Source organism: Conger conger, chromosome 9 (assembly GCF_963514075.1).
Source record: "Conger conger chromosome 9, fConCon1.1, whole genome shotgun sequence".
Classification (NCBI taxonomy): Eukaryota; Metazoa; Chordata; class Actinopteri; order Anguilliformes; family Congridae; genus Conger; species Conger conger.
Genome location: NC_083768.1, coordinates 21,643,308 through 21,669,522, shown reverse-complemented (window position 1 = coordinate 21,669,522; position 26,215 = coordinate 21,643,308). Strand labels below are relative to the sequence as shown.

Genomic DNA, 26,215 nt, shown 5'->3' with positions numbered 1-26,215 from the left:
GCCCGCACCTCCACTGAACCTACTCCTGCTTAATCTACACAGCGCATCAGGTATGTTGTGTACTGTTCCTGTATTTCACTGGTGGGGGAAGTTAATTTGTTTCTCTGATAAAGCCATATGATTGATTGATTTGATTTTGCTCCGGGCTCTCAGGGCTTGACCACACTCGCCGAATCATCGCGGTCGGTCAAACCCCCACATTCATCAACCCCCCCGCACACCTCACCCCTCATGCCAAAGCCGCCACCCCGTCCCTGATTTCACCTGCGCGAGCCGTCCTGTGAAAGTCATCGCGCTGCTCTGAGGCCGGATAGAGATTTACGAGTCCCGGCCGGTCAGTCCTCCCTCGGAAACCCCTTTCTTATTCTCTTTTTTTCTTCCTACCCCCCTTCAGACAGAGAGAAGATAGATTTGAGGACAAGGTTTCGCCCTCTACTGGAGCAGAACCTGTTGAAAGGGGACCTAATTGGACCCTGGTTTGGCCCTGGTGTCGCGGTACGTAATCCAAATTAATGCGAGAGGGTCTCTGGACCTGTGTTCCCACCCACCACCTGAAGCTTGTGTACTGCTGCCTCCTGGCGTAGCGCGTTAATCATCAGGGGGGGCTTCATGAAACGCACGCCGGTGAACTGCTTCCAAACGCTGTGATCCGTCACTGGCCTGCTCTACATGTTATGGAGTTGTTTGTGTTGGAAGGCACGCACAGATGCATGTGCTTGTCAGAGTATTCGCTGCGTCTTCATCCTCGCCATTGGCAAATGGATTCCAGTACTGCATATTTCTTGTGATGATTCATATAGCTGCAATGCCTAAATAATCACATAGTTTGAAAGTTGGATATTTCATTTCGCAATACACAGGGCTGTGTTAAGTACCTAAATTTGACCGTGGTGAAATACTTCCTGTTGTTAAATGTTGCTGAATGTCCCAGCTTAATGTGTATCTAAAGTATTGCCACTTCATGCTTTCCTATCGCAGGATTGGAATAGTCACAAGACTGTTGTTTGCTTTTTAAAAATACCAATTTTAAACAAATGTTACAGAATTTTTGCTTTTCACTTTTATTCTAACTATTCTTAAAATGCAAAATCTTTATAAAAAAATACATTTTTCTGAGTCTCATACACATTTAACACAGAAATTTGATTTCAAGCTGAAAATGGCAGTCTCTTTTAAACCCTTAAACTTACCTGAAAACAACATTTTAATCGTAGATGCCATGGAACAAAGGAAAAAATATAACCAAGAGCAAGAGAAAACTAATTACAGCCAAATGAAGGAAGAGTGGAGTGTCCTGCTCTGCTGCTGTGATTTTTAACCTGGCAATTGGTTTTAGGCACAGCAAAGTATTACCCTACTGCTGTGGAGCCCAATTAAATCATGTCCCATCATGTCGCCAAGCAGATGTTGCCATAGAAAACCCGCCGATTGGTATACAAGCATGCTACATTCAGTAACTCCAGCATCCATTTTGTTGAGGCGGTAATTTTCATCACCCTATACACTAGACGAAAGTGAGCATTCTGTACAAGTGATGACCACAAGTCTCGCACAATACCTCTTTGAATAGGCCACTCTGTGATAGCGAGAACACAAGCTGAAGGAAATGTAGGCCAAAGTGAATATTTCACTGGCCACCACTGGTCATCCAGCACTGATAGTCTGAGGGTGACATCATCGCGTGGTGCCCCTTGCGACATCATCGCGGTTATCTCTGAAAGTCCACGGGCCGTACCATCATCGTCGTCATGGTGGCCATCATGCTAGGTCCTTTCCAGTAATACCATTTGATCCCGTTGTAACGGACCACGTTGGAACTGCTGCCATAGTAGATGCCGTTGAGATTAGAGGGCCCACAGGCGTCAAACCACCAGCCTGTTATTTGGGGAGGGAGAGGAGAGAGAGGTCGGGGCCTGAGCAAAATTAACAGGTCGAAATGGGCTCTACAGACTGTTTCACTGCTCCTGTCATCTCAGTTTCCATTTCATTTGGATAAATACTGTTTACGAATAGTATATTCAAACAGAGGGTGTTCAGATGAAGAAAACAACAGGAGAGAGCAGGAGGAAGGGCAGGGAAGGTGTGAGAGAGGGAACAAAGGACAGAAAGAGGAAGTGAAAATGAGAGTCTGTACAGCTGAAGTTCAGCAGAGTTAATATTCCGGCTGACGGTAAATAGGGGGAGAGAGAGTGACAGCTACCTCCAGATGCCATTTGAGCGCACTTGCAGCTGCAATTGTCATTGTCTCGATCCTTAGTGCTGAACGGGGTACCAGAAGGGGTCAGACTGCTGGTTCGACCTGCAGAGCCGCTAAACCCTCGGAAGTGTAGGCTGAAAGTCAAGAAACACAAAACATTGCGGCAGTTTAATTTAATTCAGCAGGAGACTGTATATATACTGCATGCTTTAAAGAAGGAGTAATGGACAGAGAGAGAGAAACACAGAAGAGAGAACGAGAGAGAGACAGTGATGGAAGCCAACAATATAACTGACATACTGCATAAATTCGATGCATACCCAGTACCCAGGTGTTTCAATTGGGGGTAATTTTCTCTATTATTATTATTGAAATAAACAATCATCTGCAGATGAAACACATCAACTGCAGCAACTGTGCCTTAATGACACGTTTGCAGGGGAAAGCTTCCAGGTAGTAGGACCACACAACATGGGGCGCTGGGGAGATATGTTGGCTGGGAAACTAGTGCTAACTCCTCTCACTGCGGGCCATCAAGCTGAGGTCTGATAGGTCCCCGAAAACCGCAACAGAAAAGGCAATGTTCTCAGTGTGATAATAAAATGTACGTATGAGGGGAAATGAAAACAGGTCAGGTGGTGCTTCAACACCAGTGAGCAGCCCGTTTACACTGCTGTACGGTACCTGGATGAGGAGACATTCCATACACCAAAATCTCTCCAGACCACAGTTTTATTTCAGTTCATTTATTTTGAATTATGTCATTATTGTCTTGGTTTGGGTTCACGGGTGGCATAATTGGCCATCGTCAGCAATCAGGATTTTAATAGCTGCCATGTGAAAAGTATGCCTAGTTTGATTTACTCAAAATAGCCAACATCGTTACTTTCTCAACCATGTCCAAGTGCCTTAAGGTCTTCATGTGAATGCATTTATTTATCAGGTATTGCTCTTGCATTCCCACTAATGACAAAGCTATAATCTGAAACAAGGTGGAAAAAGGAAGGAATAAAATGCCCACTTGGGCTGAGCAGACAAGGGACCTCTAAATGCTTTGTGTACATATGTATAAAATGTGTACTAAACTTATCTACTGGTGTGAGAGGTGGACTCCAAACCTAGCCCATGTCCAAAATAGGTATACATCTGTTTAATACTGATTTGAACAAAAAGGCAGCTGGTACCTGTAGTTCTTTTCTTCTGCACTGATATAGAAATGGTCGTAATGTGAGTGAGCCTCGTTTCCCTGAGCATCCTTCAGCTGCACCTCAATACTGTAGTCCTGGGATGAGGTCAGAAGGTGAATGATGTCATTGCCCAACCAGTGCTCCCCAGACGGGTCTCCAAATCCCTGTAGAAAGAGGGATCAAATAGGGGGTCAAGTGTCCATGGAGAAAGAAGATCCCACGTACTCACTGAGGTCCGATAAACATTTGGCCAATGAGGGCCAAGAATCAAATCATTACATTACATTACATTATTGGCATTTGGCAGACGCTCTTATCCAGAGCGACGTACAGTTGACTAGACTAAGCAGGAGACAATCCTCCCCTGGAGCAATGCAGGGTTAAGGGCCTTGCTCAAGGGCCCAACGGCTGTGCGGATCTTATTGTGGCTACACTGGGATTCGAACCACCGACCTTGTGTTTCCCAGTCATTTACCTTAACCACTACGCTACAGGCCGCCCCAAATCAAGCCCCAAATCAAGCCCAAATGTGATAAAGAGGTTTTAATTTAAACTGCAACACATACTGTTGTCAGAATTATGAGAGGGGATTACATTAATTAATCAACAACAATAACATCATTCAAAAATCCTGCTGCTAACTCCTCACATAGAATGAGAAGGAGCACTAGAGGACCACCAGGAAAAGTATCACCATGTGGTCCATTGTTCAAGCACGTGCTGTGTTTATATTTCCATCCAATGACAACATCGGCTTTTGTTGAGAGCCTTATTGTGATTACATTTTTGTGATTAATTATGTTTTGAGATCTGTGTTTTCCATCACACTGACTTCCCCTGAAGCGAATGCAATGTGGCCACCCGGCTAACACAACATTTGCTTAATGCTAAAGTAATGTTGTGGGAATGAATGCGTCAGTTAAGAGGTGAACATCTGTCCGGTTGCTGTTCCCACACTAAAACTGAAGGCAAACATTGATTGTGCACTTGTGAAAACATGTTTTTTTTTCCTTTTGTGTTTTTGGAAGCCAATCTCACATTTTCTTAGACTATTTTGATTAAATTGTAAGCTTCTTGAGTGGGTCTCTCTTTGCATAGCTGTAACTACTTCCCTCTTCCCTATATCAAAACTGACAGAGGTTTATTCAATTCATAAACACTGGGATTTAAAATTCACCTAGAGCTGTCCTCTGAAAAATCATTAACAATAATCACAATATACAGTACACATTATATAGTATGTATTAAAGCTGAGTATATAGCTTTAATATATATATATAGTATATATTCTAGTGATGCTAGTTTTCTAGGATAAGTTTGTACATTTCTGAAAGTGAACCCTTGGGGTAAATTTGTCATATGATATGCCAAGCACGCAATACATATAATACACTCAAATGCTTGGTATATCCTCCTTTTCAGGAACCTAATTACTGTTGACATCTAAAATAAAGAACAGTTATTATAATAACTGATCTTCACACTTCAAGCAACCAGGGTTGTTATTTAGGGTTTTAGGGGATGGCAATTGACTTTGGAGAAAAAACATTATAAGCGTTAGTATAAGCGTACTTGGCAACTCCGAAAGCCAACAGTAAGTACGTGTATGTACTGGCATTACACACACATTGCCATGCATCTAGTGTAGCCTATGTCCTGCAGGTTTTGCTGGATATCTTGGTATTGCTCCCCCCCCCCCCCCCCCGACAATGTCATATTAGGAATATAGAATGAGTTTGGCAATATTGCATGTTTTAAACATTGTTATACACATTTCTGCAACCACAAATGCATTACAAAAGGTTTTTCCTGAAATGAGGCACCTATCTTGGCAACATTCCAACCACATGAACACAAGACACTTATTTCCTCAGTTCATGTCCTTAACAGTCCCTTCCTATAGGTTACATACATACGGTACGTACGACACCCAACATGTCAGATACTTACCATTTTGTAGTCCTTCCAGCCACGGTGGAAGTCCACCGAGCCATCCTGGCGGTGCTGCAGCACAGTCCAGCCCCCACCCCTGGTCTTCATGTCACAGTACACCTGTGGGAGAGCAGGGTAAATACACTTTCCACATCTCCACTTTCCACACTGGGAGAGCGACTCCATCAGCATCATAATTACTGCACATAATGCATTTCTGGATTGATGGGGCAGAAGGTCAGAGTGTAGAAATGTTGAGCCATTGATGAAAAAGTACTGGCTTATCATTTTGAAAGGTGCAGCACATAGTGTATAGTGTTTCCCCCCATTTATTAGTGTTTTTCCCATTTGTGTGAAAGGTTTCCCATGTTAAAATTCCTGTCATATCTCACAAGGGCTGAAAGTGCCACTGAGAGCAGACTGCAATGAATGCTGTTGAAAATAATAGCTGTGGGTAACTGAGTTGATCCACAAATGCATTTTCTGTGTACTTTCTCTACAGTACCCAGCAAGCAAAGAACCGAAGAGACATTGGGCCTCATTTATCAATATTTTCATAAATCCATCTGTAAATGTATGTGTGATAGGAATTGCATCGGAATTATGAAACACGCTTAGACTCTGCCTTTTTTTTGGATCCATGCATGTATGTTGATAGATACCAATCAATCGCAAACAAGATGCGTGTGCACATAACTTACGATTAGCATAAATTGACATCCCTAAAATACCTTATAAGGACCATGGAATTCAATTTAAGGCTTCAATTTGTAAAGAGATGGCTGAGAAAAGATTAAAACTTTGCTTTAAAATGCTGGGTAGCCAACAAATGATCTGATTTTTTTTAAAAATAATTATATGACTGTTTGCTACAGCGACTTTACAACTTCTTGTCTATGTGACCATTAAAATCTTATTTTGTTGTTTGCCGTTATTGTTCATTGTTTATTCCGTAAAAAAAATGGACGAGGAAACATTGATTGTACAGGTGAAAAAACATAAAGCTATAGCTATGACCCACAGAACCGGCTGTATAGAAACAAAAATTTTTGGAGAGTTGTCGGTGTTGGAGTTTCTGATAAGTAGCCGATTTCAATGTGCCAATGTGCTTAATGTAGGCTTAATGAACTATGTACACGCCACAGGACTGGAATAAAAATGAGTCAGTGTAAAATATGGAGTGGTGACCTACGTGCTGTATACACACCGGAGCCGTGCTGCGTGCGGTGTAAATTTGGGATAAGCAGTGGGATGTCAGGGTCAGGGAAGACTAAAGCCTGGGAAGATATTACTGTTGTTGTAAACTCTGCCTGTAGTTCCCCGTACAATGGAACACGTAAAACAAAAATGGTTTGACATTTAACTGGAGGCAAAGTTATAAAATATAAGAGAGACATTGCTGTCTGGAATTACCAACAATATGTTTTCACTGTCCTGTGCCAGTCCCCAAGAAGCTGAGGATGGAAAGCACCTGAACTTTCTGGAATTGGACAGGTGTGTGGATCTTCTGAGTTTTGGCAAGGCCAGTCGGAAACCTACTCGTGAGCCTCTCTAAAGAAATCAGCTCAGTCTTTGAAGATATACGCTTTCCGAAATAGGCTACACCATGCGCCAAATCTTCTAATAAAGCAATAAATGTAAATGTAAGGAGAGGTCAGCCATTGCAACAAAGGTCTAAGCCAGGGGTATCCAATCTTATCCAGAAAGGGCCGGCCACGATTAGTTCATTAGTATAATCAGGTGTGTTACTGCTGGGTTAAAACAAAAACCTGCACCCACGCCGGCCCTTTTAGGATAAGTTTGGACACCTCTGGTCTAAGCTATGACTTGTACGCTCTATTAATAGCAAACTTATTTGTATCTGTACATGACATTGAAATAAATAATAAAAAATTTGCAGCATTCCCTCATGAAAATCTGAGAGTGAAATGAATGATGAAATTTACACCTTGACAGAGCACAGCTGCGAAAGGGGCTGTTGGTTGAGGGGTCAACACCTCCCGCAGATGGATGGTTCCCATGGCAGCCGCGACGTGCGGAAAACGCAGATCGAGTTCGGCTCGCAATGTTTTTGTTAGTCGTCCCGGCAGACGAAGGGCTGGGGTTCGAGAGCTGCGTTTGGGTGCTCACACTCCCCCTGCACTGCACTCCACAGACGACAAAGCGAATGCTCGGAGGTGAGATGAATTGCAGATCTTAGAGGGGTAGATCTAGTGGTGAAACGCTGCACCGCTCTAGCTTGGCTTGAACACGTCAGGGTAAGCAAACGCGACAGTCATCAGGGGACCTGCTCCAAACTCATAGAACCAAAAGTGCTGCTTTCCGTTCATTTGAGGTATGGAACGGAGCCGTCCTGGCTTTGGTTACCTGTGCTATTTTTCTTAGTTCAGTTACACACAATTATGCTTCAGCAAGATATAATGAATGATACTGATACCCACAGGGTTTTTTCTTTCATAATTATCATTATTTTTTTTACTATTGTTGCAACTGGAGTGGCTTCCAACTAGTTCTCCTTAAGTTTTAAGCAATTGGCCCTCTGAAGTGTGGACAATGTTTTTCCATGGCATAATCATATTACAGGTGCTAGAATTCAGGTAATTGCATAATGATGCATTTTGGTAAGAACATTAAAGCAGAGGAATACACCTTTTGGGTTGCAAATGGTAGTTTGCCTAAATATGACCATTCTTTCTGGATTAATTTAGTGAACTTAGCTTATTTTTTAATGGTGAGGGCACCCACTGGGGCATCACTAGACTGGGACTGTACAACAAACATTAAGATAACATTACCCTCATTCTGAGCAATGAAATAAAATGCATTCTTCTTAAATTAAGACATGGAAAAAAACAACATTGACATCAATGCATGGTTGACTACATTATAGCCCACCGCCATAGCTGAAAACTAACTGAGCCTTTTTGTCTCGAAGTGGCACGATGAAAGGAAGGACTCAAAGTCAATTTTGTCTTTGTCAGAGCAAACTGTGAACACAAAGCAGACATGCTGCATTTTGGTTGCTAGGTGACAAATTCGCCCAATTTCAAACCCTGGCTCGCTCTGCATTGTTCCCGTATTTGCAGGCCTCCAAGAAGTGAATGACAACCCAAGAAAATTCAATTTAGGCCTTTGGAGTTTTTCCTGTGAGTGGTGGAATTAACAGATTCTGTTCCCAGCAGGCAATGTCAAAGGCATACAGTTTTGAAGGGGGCAAAAGGAAAACTCACACAAGACCCTCCTTACACAAGCAGTAGCTTAGGTTGGGGGTCAAATACAAAATGCACTTAGTCTAGCAGATTCTAGCAATAATAATATTAATAAATAATTATAATAATTATAATGATAATTCAAATGCATTTTGCTTGCCAATTATTCTTCTAATCTTGTTTTTATGAGGGTCCACATTTCCCATTGGTTTATAAATTCTGCACTTAACACAAATTTCTGAGCTTGTCTTCATCCATTCAAAAACATGCTGTGAACAAGTAGGGCAATTTAAATATCCCTACGTGAAAGCAGGCACCCAGATCCTCGCAATAGGGTACATGGCACAAATTGAAAGGATGGTAATACTGCATCCACCAGCGTGTGTTACGTCAACCAGTATTAAATCCAAGCTGGCAGAACGCAACGTTCCTCTTGCCAAACACCTGGCTGTTATGCCCACAGGAAACAGAATGCAAGCAGGAAATATAAAACAATTTCTCCAATACTTTCCGAAAGGGTCTACCACGGCAAAGCAAGCCAGAAATTAGATTTGATTGTGTGAGTTGAGTCAATAGCGAGTGCTAACTGCAGACAAATGAGACACTTTGGTTCAGCAGTGCACCACTTAAACATATCTGACATTAATTTGTGACACACAGCTCCAATGGATGAGCCCCTGTAACTTTTTTTTGTTGTTTTTAATTATTGGCTTGAAGGCAGCAATTTTCCTTTTTCAAAGTCATTGAATTACATTCATTCATCCTCAAAATTGCATTACATTATGAGGGCGCGCTACTTCCCCTAGGTTTTAATGAAATCCTTGAGAAAAATAAATAAATAAAAGTAAAACTACAAAATGTCACTGCTGACAAGGATGGAAAGATCTTTTTTTTTTCTTGTGTCACCCCCTTTAGATTAATTCCCAGCAGGAATAGTGAGTGGATGAAGTCGTGTCCAGATGCCATATTTCACAGAGACAGTCCAGAGTGTTTGTGAGGCCTTTCATTTCTGGCAAAGTGCCAGTCGGTTTAAGCCAAAAGGGAAATGTTTTCATCTGTCCGTTCTGAACATATTTGATTGCCATGTGTTGCCCCAGCACACCTATAGTGCTGAACATGGTATTATTATATGAAATACTCATATAATATATAGTATAAATACAAATACAATACATATTAATATCTACAAAGTAATTAATTAAATACATATAAGTATGTATATGCTCATATTAAAATGTGGCCTGCTTTATTCTAAAGAACTGTGTCTTGTAAGCCTTGTGCTGTACAATAACATACCATCTAGGGTGAGAGGAAGCCCCACCCAGTGTCACAACTTCCACAAAATATGGCTCTATATAGTCCTAAATAGCAGAAGGGACAAGTAATTTAGTTTGTCATTTAACAGAAACACTTGTGTATTGATTGGATTCTGTAATAATGATCTCAGTTATGTCTGAACATATCTGCGGTAGTGGAGGTTTCTCTGAGACAACAGATGAAGCAGTGTTTCACCAAAAAATTGTATATCACACATATCTTTCTTGTTAAATTTTGGCAATGACCGTTGTCTTTATTCAGACCAAAAATTCCCTCTGTTCAAAAGCTTGTCTGGGATGGCAAAACAGCGAAGTGAAGCCAAGACCGTGACGAGACCTATATTTTTCAAATAGAGACGTTTTAAACTGAAAAATAAACTTGGCCCAACAAGTGGCTTCAGAAAGTCGGAGTTTCTAATTATTGTGGCTAACAAGGAGCATGCTAACAAACTGCTTGTATTGGTGGCCATGTGCGTTACTTAAGTGCACTGCTGCAGGAGATGAGTGCTCAAAGTTGGCTCAAGAGATGGCTCTGATGCAAGAGATGGCTTTGATGTAATTTCATGCTAAATTAAGATTCATGCTAAATCTAAAGAGCATGTCAGTGCAACTGAGAATGTTGGGAAATGTGCAAATTGACCATTTCATTATTGATGGAGGTGTGTGTAACCACCATGCAATTCTCAGAAGGTTGATTTGATGCGATTCCATCCTTGGGTCTCAGGAGCTTGCATTTAGTGGGGGAAACACGTGTGAAAATTTTAATAACAAGGGGAACTATAGAGAGCTGAGTGAAGTGCTTTCCTGCTATGACACCATTCTGGCTGCACATTTAAGGTCGTCCACTGGTTGTTATGTTCTCTGGCATGTCCAAGACCACTCAAAATGAATTGCTGCTACAGGAGCTGCGACTCCTTTTTTGCATGGAAAATAGTTGTTGACAACTGACATTTCTTGCAAAGCTCAACTGTCCATAATTCTGTCGATGCTGTGGGAATAATACAAGAACGTTTCATTGGGTTCTTTGTGTCATCAGGCAGGGATGCAGCTTCAATTTATATTTTGTGGATCTGGAGATGGCTGGTTATGACTACAGGCAGAAACTAGCTGGGCAAACATTGAGCAGCTGCTATGTACGACAACTGATTACAATATTACATTATTTTGTTTATCTATTGAATATACATAGGTGATGGATAGTGAGATCTGACTGTTCATACATGTGATGAGTACATGACTACTTGTATTTTATTCTGTTTTATTCTATTCTTCCCTTAAAAGAAGGCAGTTTAATTTAAATGACAGGACCATAGTGATAGTTTGTCCATTTAAACCTGTTTAATGGGCTGCCTATAGCTGGCTGTTCCATGTGTTCAGTGTTTATCACCTCAAAGCAGTCTAGGTCAATATGTAAGGAATGGCATTAAGAGGGGTTCCATTTTCACCACTGATCCGCAGCTCTCTCTCCAATTTGTCAGAAGAATGAATAAGTAAGGTGCTTACATTTTTCTGAAGAAAATAAGTTACATTTTCTCTCAGACAAGAAATAATACAGAGCAAACTATTATTTTGGTCACACAAAAAAGTCAATATTTGCAAACTGTAGTAAAGCAAAAATAGTCATGAAAGTAAAACAGCTAAAGATACATAAAACTTAAAACTTGTAATAAAGCAATATATTCACGCCCCTCACCTTCACTGTTTGAGTTGAGTTGGGGAGGTGTAGGGTATATACTCCATTCTCAGAAATCCCAGATTTATATATTTCTGCACAATCTTGGAAACGTCTTCCCTCCTCTTTAGGAGGACTGGAGATCTCTGTTGGAATGAAAAAGAGGGTTTGTGTCAATACCTCCTACACATGAAAAGTGTTTCATACTCTATTGCCTCTGTGTTGGCATTGTGCTTACATTTACATTCAACATAACATTTACATACGTATCCTGTGTCTTGGATCTTATGTGTGTTGACTCATCCAGTCATTGAAAAAGTATTGACAGCTGACACATCTGTCCTCCCTGTCCTAGTAAGCCGGTAACAATGGTCATACTGTTGGGGTGTAACGAGCTAGAGATTTACCTGAGTCTGATTCAAACCCCAGCCTCTCACTCTTCCAATGAATTGCCAGATGAACACTTTATCAGTCAGCAAGAGGCAAAATCAGCTCTAGCCAAGGGCAACAACGATCTTTTGAATTTGAGGGTCACGTCATCAGGGAGCGTTGTCGAGGTAACCTGCTACAAGCCTTCACTTTCACTACACTTCACCGTGCTTACTAGCGAACTAGCTGAACTAACCCTGCTGCACTCACCTCCGTTCGACTCCCCCTCCATTTGAAACTCTGCAGCAACCACTTTTTCTTTAAAGGCCCACCCAGGTCTGGGTCACAGCACCAATGTAATGAGTTATAGATTTGCCTGAATCCGAGGTTGGATTTGAACCCCGGCCCCCCACAGAATCCACAGAATTGCCAGACGAACACATTACCAGTCAGCTACAGGGCAACTTTGTTATTTTGAATGAGGGTTATGTCATCATTGCTGCGGTAACCTGCTACAAGCCTTCGCTTTCACTGCACTTCACTGTGCTTATTAGCGAACCAGCCAAGCTAACCCTGCTACACAGACATGGACCTGGACCTGGTACTGACCATTACAATGCGTGACCATGGACAGAAGGCGCTGGACGGTCTCCATGAGTGAGGCCTGCTGCCTCTGCAGCAGCGTGCTGTTGCGGGTGGAGCTGCCCAGCTCGGCCTCCAGCACAGCGACCAGCCTGCTCTGCCTGTCCAGCAGCTCCTGGAGCTGGAGCTTCTCCTGCTGTATCCCCTGAAGCTCCAGCCCGTGCCTGCTCTCCACCGCTCCCAGCCGCTGCTCCAGGAAGCTGGGACAAACGAGAGCGAAGAACAGAAGCCTTATTATGCATATGTGTGTTCTTACATACAGGATGTTCTCTGCTATGATGCTGTCTTATATACGCAACTGGGAGTTTTCTAGTGACAAGATGTTAATAATGGAGTCTATGGCAGACATGAATACTGCAGATGAGGAAAAAGTAGCCAAAGAGCATTGCTGTGCAAGGACTCAGATGTCTAGACTAACATCTCTTAATTTTTAATATTTATTAAATTAAGTTCCATGCAAGCACACAACTCTTTATTTGTACCACATTATTCATATAATCATAGAGCAGACAGCATTTCCATAAGTTTTTTACTTTTCACGAAATCTACATAGTGTAGGAAAAGAAATCACAGCAAGGAGAGAAGGAGAGGATGTATTCAGTGGCCATAACAAGAAGTAAAACATTCCTGCTTTTCAGCAAAGGGATATTACTGTTAGCAATGATTCATCTCTGAGTCTGATATTATAAAATGCATTGGTCATTGGGCACTACCTTTGCTGTAAAAAAAAAAAACCACAAATCCCAAAACAGAACAAAACAATACATGCAGTGTTAAATCAACTATGTTAAACCAAGTACATTTTGCTCATATACTGTAAACTGTAAAATAGTTACTGTGAAGGGGATTTTGTATTGTGTGGAACATGGATGCCTCAATTTCTGAACAAAAACCAGGCTGCAATTTTGAGCCAGCCTCCACACAGGTAGAGAGAGTAGAGTGCAGCAGACACTGTTGAACAATGGCATTTGTGATTGGACTGTGAAAACCTGGCACCTAAAGACACTGTCTGTGACTGGACCCTTCTATCACTCCCAAAGGCAATTCTTCTGACAGCCAGAGGAAATTTTAATGGCACCTCGTTTGAAATTAAGACACTCAGTTCCTGTTGACTGACTTTTACGGATCTGAATAATGCCTTCACCGAGGTTATTTATTGAAACAATCTAGCTACCCAGATTGAATAAGCGACACTTTCTCTTGCTCCATAAATGCAGGCCTTATATATCTCTAAGTGCATTTTCCTCCCCTCCTTTTTATAAACCTGTCACAGCCAACTTCCAACAGACTGTATCACCAGCTGTTTCTTTTACATTTTGCTGGGGTTTCTATGCCTGGTATGTCTCAGAGTATTTCCTCATGATCGCTATCCCTATTACCAGATGTTGTGCTCGTGTAACTGGGGTGAGGTGTTCCTTTTGCATTTTGCAAAAAGTTCAAAAGAAGCAGACCCTGAACATCACAGCATAGGCCTCTCACAAGTTCCTTGAATGTTCCGCCCGTTAAAGCATGCAGGCTATTCTTGCTGCTCAGACGGTGTGTCATTGATGAATAAATGTTCATCAGAAGGCCAGAGAAAAAAAGATAAACCCACATGTACACGGATGTGAAACAGACACACTCTCCCTGAGTACATTTTCTTTCACCTTGCGCTCCCAACCGCTGTGTGACTGCGCTTATGAAAACAGACAGCCATCTTGTCCTACTAAGAATGCCGCTTTTGTTTGCCACGTGGCTGCCACTAGACCTTGACTCCCCAGACGCCGTGCCCCATCTAGCCAACACTCCCTTGTGCACCACTTCCTGTTCTGACCCCTGGGCTGACCTGTTTTTGTCGCTCAGTCGTGAGATCTCCTGCGTCTGCTGCAAGATCTGCTTCTCTAGTCGGTGAGTGGAGAGAGAATACTCCAGCAACTGGATTTCCAACCGACTGGTCTGGTTCAGCACCTGTTGTTAGAGAGACGAACAGCCAAAGGAATATACAGATATGAGCTATCATATATACAGATATAAGGGCTATCGTGTACCCATAATAGCACATTCAGCAGGTCATAAGCGTCATGGTCCAGATTCTTTGCTTCTGCCCTGTTGTGCTCTGAGCATTTTTCCACAACAATATGACTTGTAGGTCTCCCACAAGCCATCTCCCATAAGACCTTTGTGCAGAGCTCTGTTTAATGTTACACAATACATCAGAGACAGATCTTATCTCAGTCTTCAGACTAGAATATATTTTGTGCTTATCTGATGAAGCTGCAGATTTTGGAAAATGCTGTGGAGTATGCGATTGCGCTGTCAAAGATTCATCTTTTTTAAGAGTAGCACAACGGTTTTCAAAGCATGTTGTAGCTCATGCTGTAGCATAACTTTTTATTATGGACATAGCCAAATGGGTATCGTTCTGAGTGAGTGTGAATTATTTTATTTGACTTGATATTGTACTCAGTGACAACTTGAAGGTGTGGATTGAAACCTCTAGTCCACATTTGGCAATGTGTTTCTCGAGTTCACCTGAGGGTTTTTTCAAAGAATGCCTGTCCTCAGTGCTCTGATCATAAAATGTTTTCACAGTTTCATTGATATAGCAAACCAAGTCTGAACAAAACAGGTACTGTATTTGTGCAGGTTGTACTTCCGCATACAATAAACAGCTGACAAAAAAGTCAGCAAAGAAAAGCCAAACATTGTGGTGAGATCTGAAATAATAGATGCTGGAGGGAATTGTGGAGATTGCTGTTATGCTTAAAAAAAATCGTATTTGTCAATGGTCCAAAAACAACTTACATTGCCTATGAATCCTGTTTTCTCAGATGCAGTTGCAAGGTAGAACAATTGCTGATACAGTGAATTCAGTGAACAATTTCATGTAAAAACTATATGAAAACAAGATGCAGTCATTTGAGGGAAAAAACAAAACAAATCAAAACTACCACCAGTGTTCATTTACATTCCCACGTCAACCTCAGTAACGGTCTATCTTGGGACAGAAAAATAAATGCTTTTTTACATTCTCATGACCAACTCAGGCTCACCTGAGTTTCCACATCTGTCAGTTTGCGAGTCTGCTCCGCTGATTGGCTGAGGAGGTTGGTGCCCATCTCCAACATGGCGGCGGTCTGCGTGTGGACAGAATTGCGCTGCATCTCCTCCACCTCGGTGCGTACATTCTCCTGGATGTAGTTCTCCAGCTGTCAGAGGCACATACTGTTCTGTGAGTTTACTCCTCCTTCCCTCCTGATAAAGTACTAGTCTGAAAGCACCAAGCTGTGACTTCATGCACAAAACAGCCTTGCTGTTGGCCAAAAAATATCTGAAAAAGAGAAAGACTCAAAAACCATTCTATCACCCGTGTTCCATCTTTGGTTGCATAGGATTTTAAACAAGGATTTTAAGGCTGCATGGCTGTATGCACTAAAACTTACACATATAGGTTTGGCAATTTCGCAGTTTGGCAATTTCATTTTAATGATTGCTGAATTTGTTTACTTGTTAATAGATAGTTTAGTTGTCAGAGTTAGGGACAAATGTTGATAAAATCCTAGCTGTTTTGGGTTTTGGGTATTTTCTTTTTTTGGTGTTTTACGAGCTCTGTCCCTCCCCATCTAGTGTATAAGACATGGTTTACCAGGAACGTTCTTCCAGAATACAACAGCAGTGTTCAGTTAGAATTTGCACCCGTGATCATTGGATTATGGGTCTGTCAAAATGGAAATTATCCTGAAGAAAAAAAAGTCTGGAATTGGATACAAAATTGGGGAGAATCCAGAGCTCCAGCTGGTGCTGCTGAAGATGCGTGTAAATATTTGTACATTATCAGTATTTCAGATTCATTGCCAAATAAGGGCCCCAATTTATTTTTGCTCAATCTGATGAAGGCTAAATACCAAAAAAGATGTTTGTTTCCATGGTGTGACACCTGTTGGGATGGGTAGAATATTTATGACTGGTTGTTTACTGAGCAAATGTTTGAGTGGCGGGTTGCTTATAGCCATGCAACTGAAGTGTCCACACTGACAAGATATTTTACCAAGATTCTTATCGTTAAAATAATAATTGTTATCCGTGTCTCACAGGGAGAATGGATTGGGAGAATTTTACACAACACTTGATTTGTGTGGGAACCAGTAGAACTTGGCTTTGTGTGAGAAAATTAGATGTATGGAAACTATGGTCTTTTTGTTTTCAGTAGTAATGATGTGAATTCAAATACATTGTAATATTACACTGGGGAAATCTCTATGAGAAGGGAACAAGTGAAAAAAAGTTTTTTTTTGTCCCAGTGCTATATTTTATGTCAAATATTTTGCAGTAAGACAGAAGTAACATCTAGAAAATTGAACACAAAAACTACTGCAATATAAATCTCACTGTCAACATCTAGTACCCTGTGGTAAAAGAGTCCAGACCAGTATGTGAGAACTTTAAAGCCGAACGTTTACTTAACTTCTTCAATAGTTCTCAGTGTTGCCTTTAGAATGCAACAGTGTGCATAACTGCACACACCACAAATAAATGATATCACCTCACAGCACCTTGTAATATGTGTTTCTTATTTGTTTCCATGAGTCATGACCACATGGCTGACTGAATGTTTGCCACTTGTGGCTTTTTGTACGTGTGCCTCATTATTTTAATTCAGTTTAATAGTTGAATAGAGCAGGAAGAAAACAATTCCAAACCATTTATATGACCCATAAATACTATCGTGCCATTAATCACAAAGTGGTGAACATATGATTTGCAATGCAACATGGGGGACATATTCAACTGTTTTACCATTTTGATGTATTTTTTCTTTATAAACTGCAGAGGACAGGTATGCTGGTATTTCATTTAGAAATTTTGCTGAGTAATGATGATCCAATCAGCACTGAACAATCATTAGTGCATTACAATAAATAAAAGTGGGTTATTCATTTTAATATCTGGATTTATATCTGTAGCATATTTATTTTTTGTGTTGCGAGGGACTTGGCATCATTGTGCTCGTAGACACCACACTAAATGATGATTGTTTGACTCATAAGGTTTGGTTCATAAGGCTTTATTTAACAGCATGTGATAACTCAAGCAAGAGCAGACTAGCATATCCTGTCAATATATGAGTGAATTTTAAAAGGCCTGAAGGGGCATTAAAACCCTTTGGCTTCTGTGTCACTGACAGATGATTTTTGGAGATTGCTACTTCATTATTACTTCCATAATGTTATGAGTTTGGCATGGCATAAAACGAGAGCAATGTGGCTGTGTTGTGTATGTGTGCCAACTAAACCACAGTAGGACTTAAGGGCTGGGTTAAATAGTTCCCTGAGTCTCTTGCAGTCAGTACTATAGCACTTCTTCACTACCAGTAAGCCAAATCCCTTGCTTGTGGAGATATTTACGATGCTTCAATATGGAATGTTAACGGAATGAAACTACAGGAGCTTCGAGCCAATTAAATGCACCCATCTGTACATCGCATAGACTTGATCATGCATTCCTGTAGTTACATTCCATAGTTGAAGGATCCAATGCTTCCTCTGTTCATGACAGCACAGGAATTGCATGATTTGCGGTCTCTGTTATAACTGCATATGCTCAGACAGATGACAAGTGGTCCCTCGCTGAACAGTAATCATATGATATGTGTATTTTAATTAACCTTGTTTGTTTGGGGCAGTTTATCAGTCCTAATCACCTCAACCTAATATACAGTGGGGTCCAAAAGTCTAAGACCACATTGAAACACATTGATCTTTTTCATGTAATCCTGGAAATAAACAGGACGTTTTAGGATTTGGAAAAAATGTAAAGAAATTAAAGTCACTTCATAGCTTTGCAAGCACTACCTGAAGACCAAAGAAGAGCAAGGAGTGCTGAACAATTCACAACTACCTGACCTCAACCCCATTGAACATTTATGGGGGCACTTGACAGACAAAAGCCAAGCATTCAGTAACATCACAAAACGCTCTTTGGAACATTGTCAAATAATGCTGGGATAACATGAATCATCAGGTTTTGCACACATTTGTAGAATCCATGCCAGCTTCAGTGCATGTTGCCATTAAAGCAAAATGTGGACATACCAAAATCTATGAAATTCTGAAATTAATGTAATCAAAGATTCAACACTCAAATTGTTATGCTGGTAATATAATTAGTAATGAAAAAGTTTGTATTAAATTAGAAAAGCATTTTCACTAGTGGTCTCAGACTTTTGGACCCCACTGTCTTTATATGTACTGTATCACAGTCATGGGCACTGAGTACATTATTATTTTTTTTAAATCACTGTTTGTAACATGTTTAACACTAGAAACTAGAAATGGTGGTATGATTCAAATTGAAACAAGCAGGAGATGCAAGAGGGCAGGGACCATCCATATTGCTTGCAAATATGACTTCCAGATAATGCTAATTATGAGCAAATATTTGCCTGAGCAATGACATTGCCATACTTGATGTTCTTCTCAAATATGTTCTCATTCAAAGGAAAATGAATCAATATTATCTTACACCTGGATTAAATCAACATGTATAACTTCATTAACTTTAAATAAATAGATTTTTCTCTATACAAAGTTTTAACTTTAAATTAACTAACCAAGCTTAAATATGTTTTATTTGCATTTATTTGCCGGGCAAATATACGGACAGACAGTCATTGATTGATTCCAGGACTGCGAGTACACTAGAAAGGTATGCAAAGGTAAGGCAATAAATGTCCAATGGACTCTTAACTTGGCTAGCCATAAAACATGATATGTAGAGGATGTATAATTCATAGCTTCCTAGCAGTACAGTACATTACCAGGGTTCATGATCTCTGAATTTAGTGAACTGGATATAGCACTCTCAGAGGTCTTGCCTCCTTCACTATAAAACTGGGCAAAGGGGCATATCTTGGCAATATTGCCAAAGAATTCTGTGTGAGAAAGAATGGAGTGAATTATATCAGTTAGCAAGAGAGACCAATGGCAGACAGCATGGAAAACTATTCATTAAAGCTCAGTTATTCTGGTTTTTATATATGCTACTAGCATAGCCTTCAGATTAAAATAATTCAAATATTCACTTGTGAACAGTCACATTTTCAATCGACACGTGAAAACAAAACAAAATAAAAATAGCATAGGTTAACCTTTTTCCCTCTCATCTTATAAGTGGGACTAGTTTTGTAGTTCATGTGTACTCTTGACATGTTGAATGTTCACATGGTTTTTTAGCACATGTTTTTTTTTTCATAAGGGGAGTATTGTGAACATTGAGAGCTTCTGCATTGCATCAAACATTCATTCATTCATTCATTATCCTAACCCGCTTATCCTGAACATGGTCGCAGGGGGGCTGGAGCCTATCCCAGCATATATTGGGGGGAAAGGCAGGAATACACCCGGGACAGGTCGCCAGTCCATCGCAGGGCACACACACCATTCACTCACACACTCATACCTACGGGCAATTTATACTCTCCAATCAGCCTAACCTGCATGTCTTTGGACTGTGGGAAGAAACCGGAGTACCTGGAGGAAACCCACGCGAACACGGGGAGAACATGCAATCATAAGCATCATAAGGTTTCAGTGTACAGCTGGTTCACTAGGGTGCATGAGGAAAGAAAAGGACTGGTTTGAAAAAAGCATGCAAAAAAGAAAGCATTCAAGTCCTTATTTACATTTTGAATTATATTTTTGTTTTGAATGATTTTTCATTTTTTTAAAGAGCACTTGGGACTGTTCACTGGAAATGATTTCCGTTATCATAAAGCATTTGTTGATAACTGGAACTCAAAATTAATTGTATGATTTACTGAAATAAAAAGAACAAACAACTCCAGGGAGAGTGTTCCTTAGCTGCCCCAAGCATATGCCAGTTCAGTGGCCCACAGAGGACTGATTTATAAATTCCTGAAGTGTTACACATTTACCCAAATGCTTCTAAGAGTTTTTTTTATCTTATAGAACTGCTCTAGGTGCTCTTTTAAACTGTGAATTAAAATTGCATTGCATGTAATGGGGTCCATTATTTTTCTTTCTTTCTTTCAGGTTGTTTGCTATTGTGGTTTCAGGAGGCCAAAGGATTGGGCTAAATATAACACTGTATTTTTCTTGTGGCTCAAAGAGGCACGGTTGAAGACAGAAACCTGAGATAGCTGGCTCTCACTTTGGAAGGATTTCTTCAGGAGAGATTATGGCAGATTAAAACACATGGAATGGTCAGAGAGCCAATGTTGTGTAATAGTCATCATCTGTCTTTCATCTGCCACCAGAACATTATCCAAGGCTTCAGAACATGTTGTTGCTTAGCTAAGAGATTTTCCCCCCTACACATGAGCAGAAAATAGCGAACTTCTCTGAATTAAATAATTGCCTCTACTGATAAAGGACGTTTGTTTCATACAATGAGCCAAGTGATCCTAAAACCAAGTGAATTGTGTCAGTAAAATGTGTATAATTTAATAAAAGCAGTGTCTTTATTATTCTGTGTAGTGTGATGGAAATATATCTGCGCGCCTGTTACAGACCATAGAGTAACAATATCAAATGGTGACAAAGCAAGACAGATGAGACAGGCGAAAAATTTTAATTACAGATCTCTCCATCAAAGTTTACTGAAATTATTTAGGCATCGCTAATCTTTTTATCAGATTCAATTCAGAGCAGCAAGTCACTTATACTGCATTTTACTTTTCTTTTTATCTTGTTGTCATGTTTGAGTAAAGTATGCTGTAGAAAATAAATGTGTCCAGAACAAGTGTACTTCTTCTGTTTTTCTGTTTTTTACTACAAATTTTTTTCCGGTCTACTATCCACCCAGGCCTCTGTTGGGGTCTCAGAGATAACCACACACGGTGCATAAGCCCACTCAAATTCCCCTCTGACACAATAACTGATGGCAGAAAAACAGATTTGAAAGAATCTGGAGTTTAAATAGAGTTCCAAGGCTTGTCGCCTGATAGAGATTCAATCTCACAGCATGGCACAGTTGTGTACTGGCCTTTCTTGGGAGGCTGTGCGTGTGTGTGTGTTTGGGTGGAGAAAGAGGGGAGTGCTCAGAGCTCAAAGGGGGGAGTTGGTTTCTAGTCTTGATCACAAGCAGAGCTGCAAAAGCCCTGTGAATAAGGGTGTCTAATATACTTTGCAGCCCGTTAGAGGTGTTGAAAACCCTTTCCACCCCGTTACAGGGAAGGTTGCAGGAGGCTGTGTTCCTCTAAATTTCAGGAGCTGTTGTACCGCCTGTGATCTACCAGGTCCTGCTGTGAATGTGTAATTGGCTGCAGGAAGCCACTGCCTGCCGGTAAAAGCCGAGACTGTACAGTATCTCTCACTCTCAGTGCAACTGCTCGGTCTGTGTCAGGCTCCTGGGGTCCAGATTGTGTCAATTATGCACCCTAACTCCAGGTGTTGGACTGGCTGCGGAAAGCTAGCTTAGCGGCACACAGGCAGACCCCACCAACTCTTCTGCTCCCGCGTCATTGGCTGCCAGTCTGGCTCTGCTCAGTTGTGTGAACATAGCCCGCTCGCCCCTGCAAGTTTATAGTGAACATACCAGTTGAGGCTTTGTGCTGGAGCCAAATTCACCATTGCAGGAATCATATACTAAACATATACTACAGTAAAGGCTGACAGGCTTTGCGTTCAGCTTGACACATGTTTCTCATTCCTTTTGCAGATGTGGCAATGAGGACCGCAAGACAGGTAGATCACAGAGGGACAAGAAAAGTTTATGTTCACTTCAGAACAATTTTAGAGCATACAAATATTTTGTTCTGTCGGCAGATCATTGTTTGTGCAATGTCAAGCTTCTCGAATTTTAAAATTCAATGACATAGCGTTGCTTTGTTTTGCATCCTTGTTAGCATCAACATTTGAAAACATTTTTCATTTAAAAATCATTTGTAATGTTATGTTATCATATTTATATATTTTTTTCATTTGTTTTATTAGGGATATTTCAGCCTTTATCTCTTGCTTAACAAAACATTTATTTTATGTTTTTTTTTTGTTTTTTTTTTATGTCTGGTAAAACCCTGCTTATTTAAGCTACAATTATTTTCATTCTGATTGGCTCCATGATAATGATCTAAATAAAAACCTAACCCTGTGCTGTTCGTGTGAGTCGTTGGTCTTAATACAAGAATGATTCTGAAGCAAACGTAACCATACAAATATGCCGGAGTTCCTGTGGTACATGAGAGTGGTTAACAAACATTATTTGTATTTATTATTCTTAGGGCGATGACTTCAGCCATTGACTAATTCTGCTTTGTCAATGACAGGAAATAGCTGTAAGTTTGCTTTTTCCTGATATTTAATGTCTAAAGGCCTTTCCTTTCACTTCTAACATGCAACAGAGTTTTGTATTCCCACTGGTCTTAAATATAACTTCAGACCCAAAGAATAAACTGTCAGTAGGACAACAAATTGCTAAGCTTGAATCCAAACCCAGGAAATTACTGCTGAAAACCGAGAAAATGTGAAGCAGGTCCTTTCAACTGAGGAAATTTAGAAGCATACGCCTGAAGTATAAATCACTCTGACAAACATAAATGTGCCTCTATTTACTTTTTCATAAAAAGGGCAATATATTGTTAAATTCCTGAAAGCTTATAAATGTGAGAGTGAAAGCAGGCGACACGTTAGTATGCAGGCAATGGTCCAAGAAATCTATATTATGTATAACAAATGCTCCTGTCTTATGAACATTTGCAAAAGAATAATGAATATACTGTACATTATTAGGGTTATAGAATTGGACTGACTAATTATTTCTAAAAAGAAGCAAATTCTGTATGGGATCCTGTGCTTTACCTCACTATCAATAATATAATATTCTAGTACAAAAAAAGGATAAATTTGAATCGCTAACTTCTGCTAAGCAAACAGGTAGGCATTGTGTCTTAAGTGAAGGACCCTTACCTTCTGCAGCCACTGAGTGTTATTCTCTGTCACGCTCTCCAAGGTCTCCAGCTTTTTCTTCTGCCAGGATGGCTCGATGGGCGGAGTGTCCGGGGGCAAGGGCGAGTCCCTCTGGAGGGAGTTTGTCACTTGGAGGTCCCCAGGTTTGTGGCAGTTGTCCACCTCTGGTAGGAGGAAGGTGTAGCTGCAGGGGCCATGCTGCACCTGATGGCGTTTCCTCTCCGAGCCAATCACAGCCATCGTTGCTGCCATCAGACAGCCAATCACTAGCAGCCATCCCATCCCAGGTAAGTAACTGTAGAGTGGGCAGAGTAAGAAGAAAGTAATGTCCGTTCACTCGGCTTTCAGGTAGAACTGAAGGCAGTTCCCAAGGCTTGTGTCCTTCTCCTTCTCTCTCTAAGGTCTGCTCACTTTCTCTGTTCCCCTTCTATCTTGTCCCCTCTTTTCTTTCTTGGTCTGTTACTACAATGATGTAATTTATTTTTCTCCTCCTCTGACAGTGCACTTTACTGGCCGCCAGAAGCACCTCTTCACCACAGTCTTCTGACTTCAGCGCTGTCTGCCTGGTGAGGGGGATAAGGAGAGTGTTTCCTGTTCTTCGCCCAGGCTGCCGTTCGCTTCGCTAGCTACAGGAAACACACAGAGTACACTCCCTCTATTTATTTCACTTTCGCCTTGTTTTCTTTTCACCTCGCTTTTTATCTGCTAGCCGGAGGTCGAGAGCTGTTGAGGGGTAGTCACTTAGGTGCCAGGGGCTGTTTAAGTACAGAGGCTCCACCACTACCCCCCATCTCCACCACTCCTTCCACACATAATCATTCACCCACCCACTTCTCAGGGTTTAGAGGAGGAAGCCACAAAAATGTGCAGCAACCACCACAATGCTTTAGACCAGGAACATTCTCTACTCATTATCCCCCCCCCCCCACCTCTCTCTCTCTCTTGCTCTCTCACTCACTCTCTCCTTACCCCCTCCTCTCTTGTCTTCAACTGTGTAAGTACTCTTTTTCCACACCCGTGTCATAAAGCACATGTTTGGAGGTGGGGGCACAGCCACAGGTTCAAATTGAATTAAATCCATGTTTCCACTCACAAACCCCAAAGGGCAGATCATGTTCTGAATTTACATTCATATTTTGAACAGGCCAAATGAGGGTGTACACCTATATTACGGCCTGTTCTAATGCATCCCCTTTCCCCTATCTGTTTTGTGGGACACCTCTCAAAGATGACAGCACTGAGTGGGCCATTTAAGTTGGCATGCAGGGAGGGGAGGGGAGGTGGGAGGGTTAAAAACAGCTTTCTGGGACACATGTAAAACATCAACACTCACCATGCGGCAATGACAGTCATCACAATGTTCTTTGGAAATATAGCGGCCAACCATTTTGTGCGACTGGGTGTTACCTCCTGCTGAGTTTAAGAAACAACAATATAATCAGTAGCCTGCATGCCATAATCTATTTATAGATAGACATATCAATGACCTCATGCCATGCCGAGTCCTGAGCTACAACAGATACAGCAGCATCTGTCAGTTGGAGGGAGGCAGAGAAAGGATGCAGCAGGATGACGCAGTCACAAATGTATCTGGAACTGGAAAAGAGTCCCAGAGAAGCGGGAATAAGGATGGGAGAATACAGAGCTGAACATTCACAGAATGAAGGGATGCCCAGTTTTCCAATGGCCTGGGATCATGGTGCTAACTAATGTACCATGCTTTACGTCAGCCCATTGGTACTGCTTTATATCTCATTGTAAACTGTGTTAATACCACAGTTTACTTATGTAGTCCGTCCTGCAAAACTATTCTTGGAAGCATGTGAACACTTTTTTCACTTTTTTTCTTTTAGAATTCCAGCTTTATTCAGATGTTATTTGCCTAATTTTTCATTGTCAAAAGCCTCTGTTATGTGTATTTTCATAAAACAACCAGGAAGTATTTGGAATAGCATTTGAAAGAGTCCCCTTCAGACAAGTCTACTAAAACAAAAATAAAAATAAGAAATCCGGGAGCATTGAAGTAAATATATGGAGCATATCTTCATTCCAGAGCAAATAGTTTCACCCTTGTGTATATGTTTTTATGCCATATGCCCTGGAGAAACATCTGCTTTGGAACATAAAGCACAATGACAATGATTAAAAAAAGGATATTCCAGTCAACGGTTGAATTGTTTCAGCTGATATGGGATTTAAACGGAACCTCTTTAGGTCAAAGGGTTTGAAACTACTAAACAAGGCTCGTGAGTGGGAAATGTTGTTTGTCCTTTTTTTCCTGTCTTCCCTGAAACCACAGCCAATGCGGAAAGCCAATGGGTCTTGAGAAACACATGTCTATGCTGATCTTTATTTTTGGACTATCGGGCCTCCTGTGGCAAAGGAGAAGAAAGTGTTCCCTCATGTGAGTAGCAAACTTAGAGTACGTCCAGCAAATGGTCCAGGTCTTTGTTGATGTGAGAATGGAGGCAACTGACGTTGACTGTCAGGGAATCCTGAACAGAGGTCACCCCAGGGCACTGGATGTCTTTACAGAACTCTTGGCAAAGTGTGTAGAGAGAGAGTGGAAGAGGGAAAGGGAGACGGAGAATGAGACACAGAAATAATAAAGCAAAATGCAACCACATTCTCTGTCAAGTAAGGAAGGCAGCCTGCCACGCTGTCATATTACACATCTTCCACAATGCATGCAGGCATTAGTGTCCAACAGCTTAGCTATACAGCCAGCACACTGGGCTGCTGCACTTACTACATATCTTGCAGTTGCAACAGGCACCTTACTGACCG

The 26,215-nt window shown here is 41.1% G+C and overlaps 1 protein-coding gene across 1 annotated transcript; it reads right to left on the bottom strand.

Annotated features, from left to right (window-relative positions):
- Positions 1-1,037: 1,037 nt before the first annotated feature.
- On the bottom strand, positions 1,038-24,290 carry angpt2b (angiopoietin 2b). Its single transcript, XM_061255001.1, has 9 exons — positions 23,429-24,290; positions 15,557-15,712; positions 14,350-14,471; positions 12,492-12,724; positions 11,535-11,659; positions 5,335-5,436; positions 3,382-3,548; positions 2,201-2,331; positions 1,038-1,875 (listed from the first exon to the last, which is right to left on the bottom strand). The coding sequence occupies exons 1-9, from the start codon at positions 23,708-23,710 to the stop codon at positions 1,709-1,711; spliced, it is 1,485 nt and encodes a 494-aa protein (XP_061110985.1). The 5' UTR covers positions 23,711-24,290; the 3' UTR covers positions 1,038-1,708.
- Positions 24,291-26,215: the final 1,925 nt, after the last annotated feature.

What these genes read in the sequence shown, in the direction of transcription:
- angpt2b (XM_061255001.1), bottom strand. Translation starts at nt 23,710, where the DNA reads ATGGGATGGCTGCTAGTGATTGGCTGTCTGATGGCAGCAACGATGGCT. An exon ending in ACACTCAGTGGCTGCAGAAG is followed by an intron (nt 15,713 to 23,428) that starts GTAAGGGTCCTT and finishes TGCCTCTGACAG; the next exon opens with CTGGAGAACTACATCCAGGA. An exon ending in ACTCAACTCAAACAGTGAAG is followed by an intron (nt 5,437 to 11,534) that starts GTGAGGGGCGTG and finishes GCTCTCCCACAG; the next exon opens with GTGTACTGTGACATGAAGAC.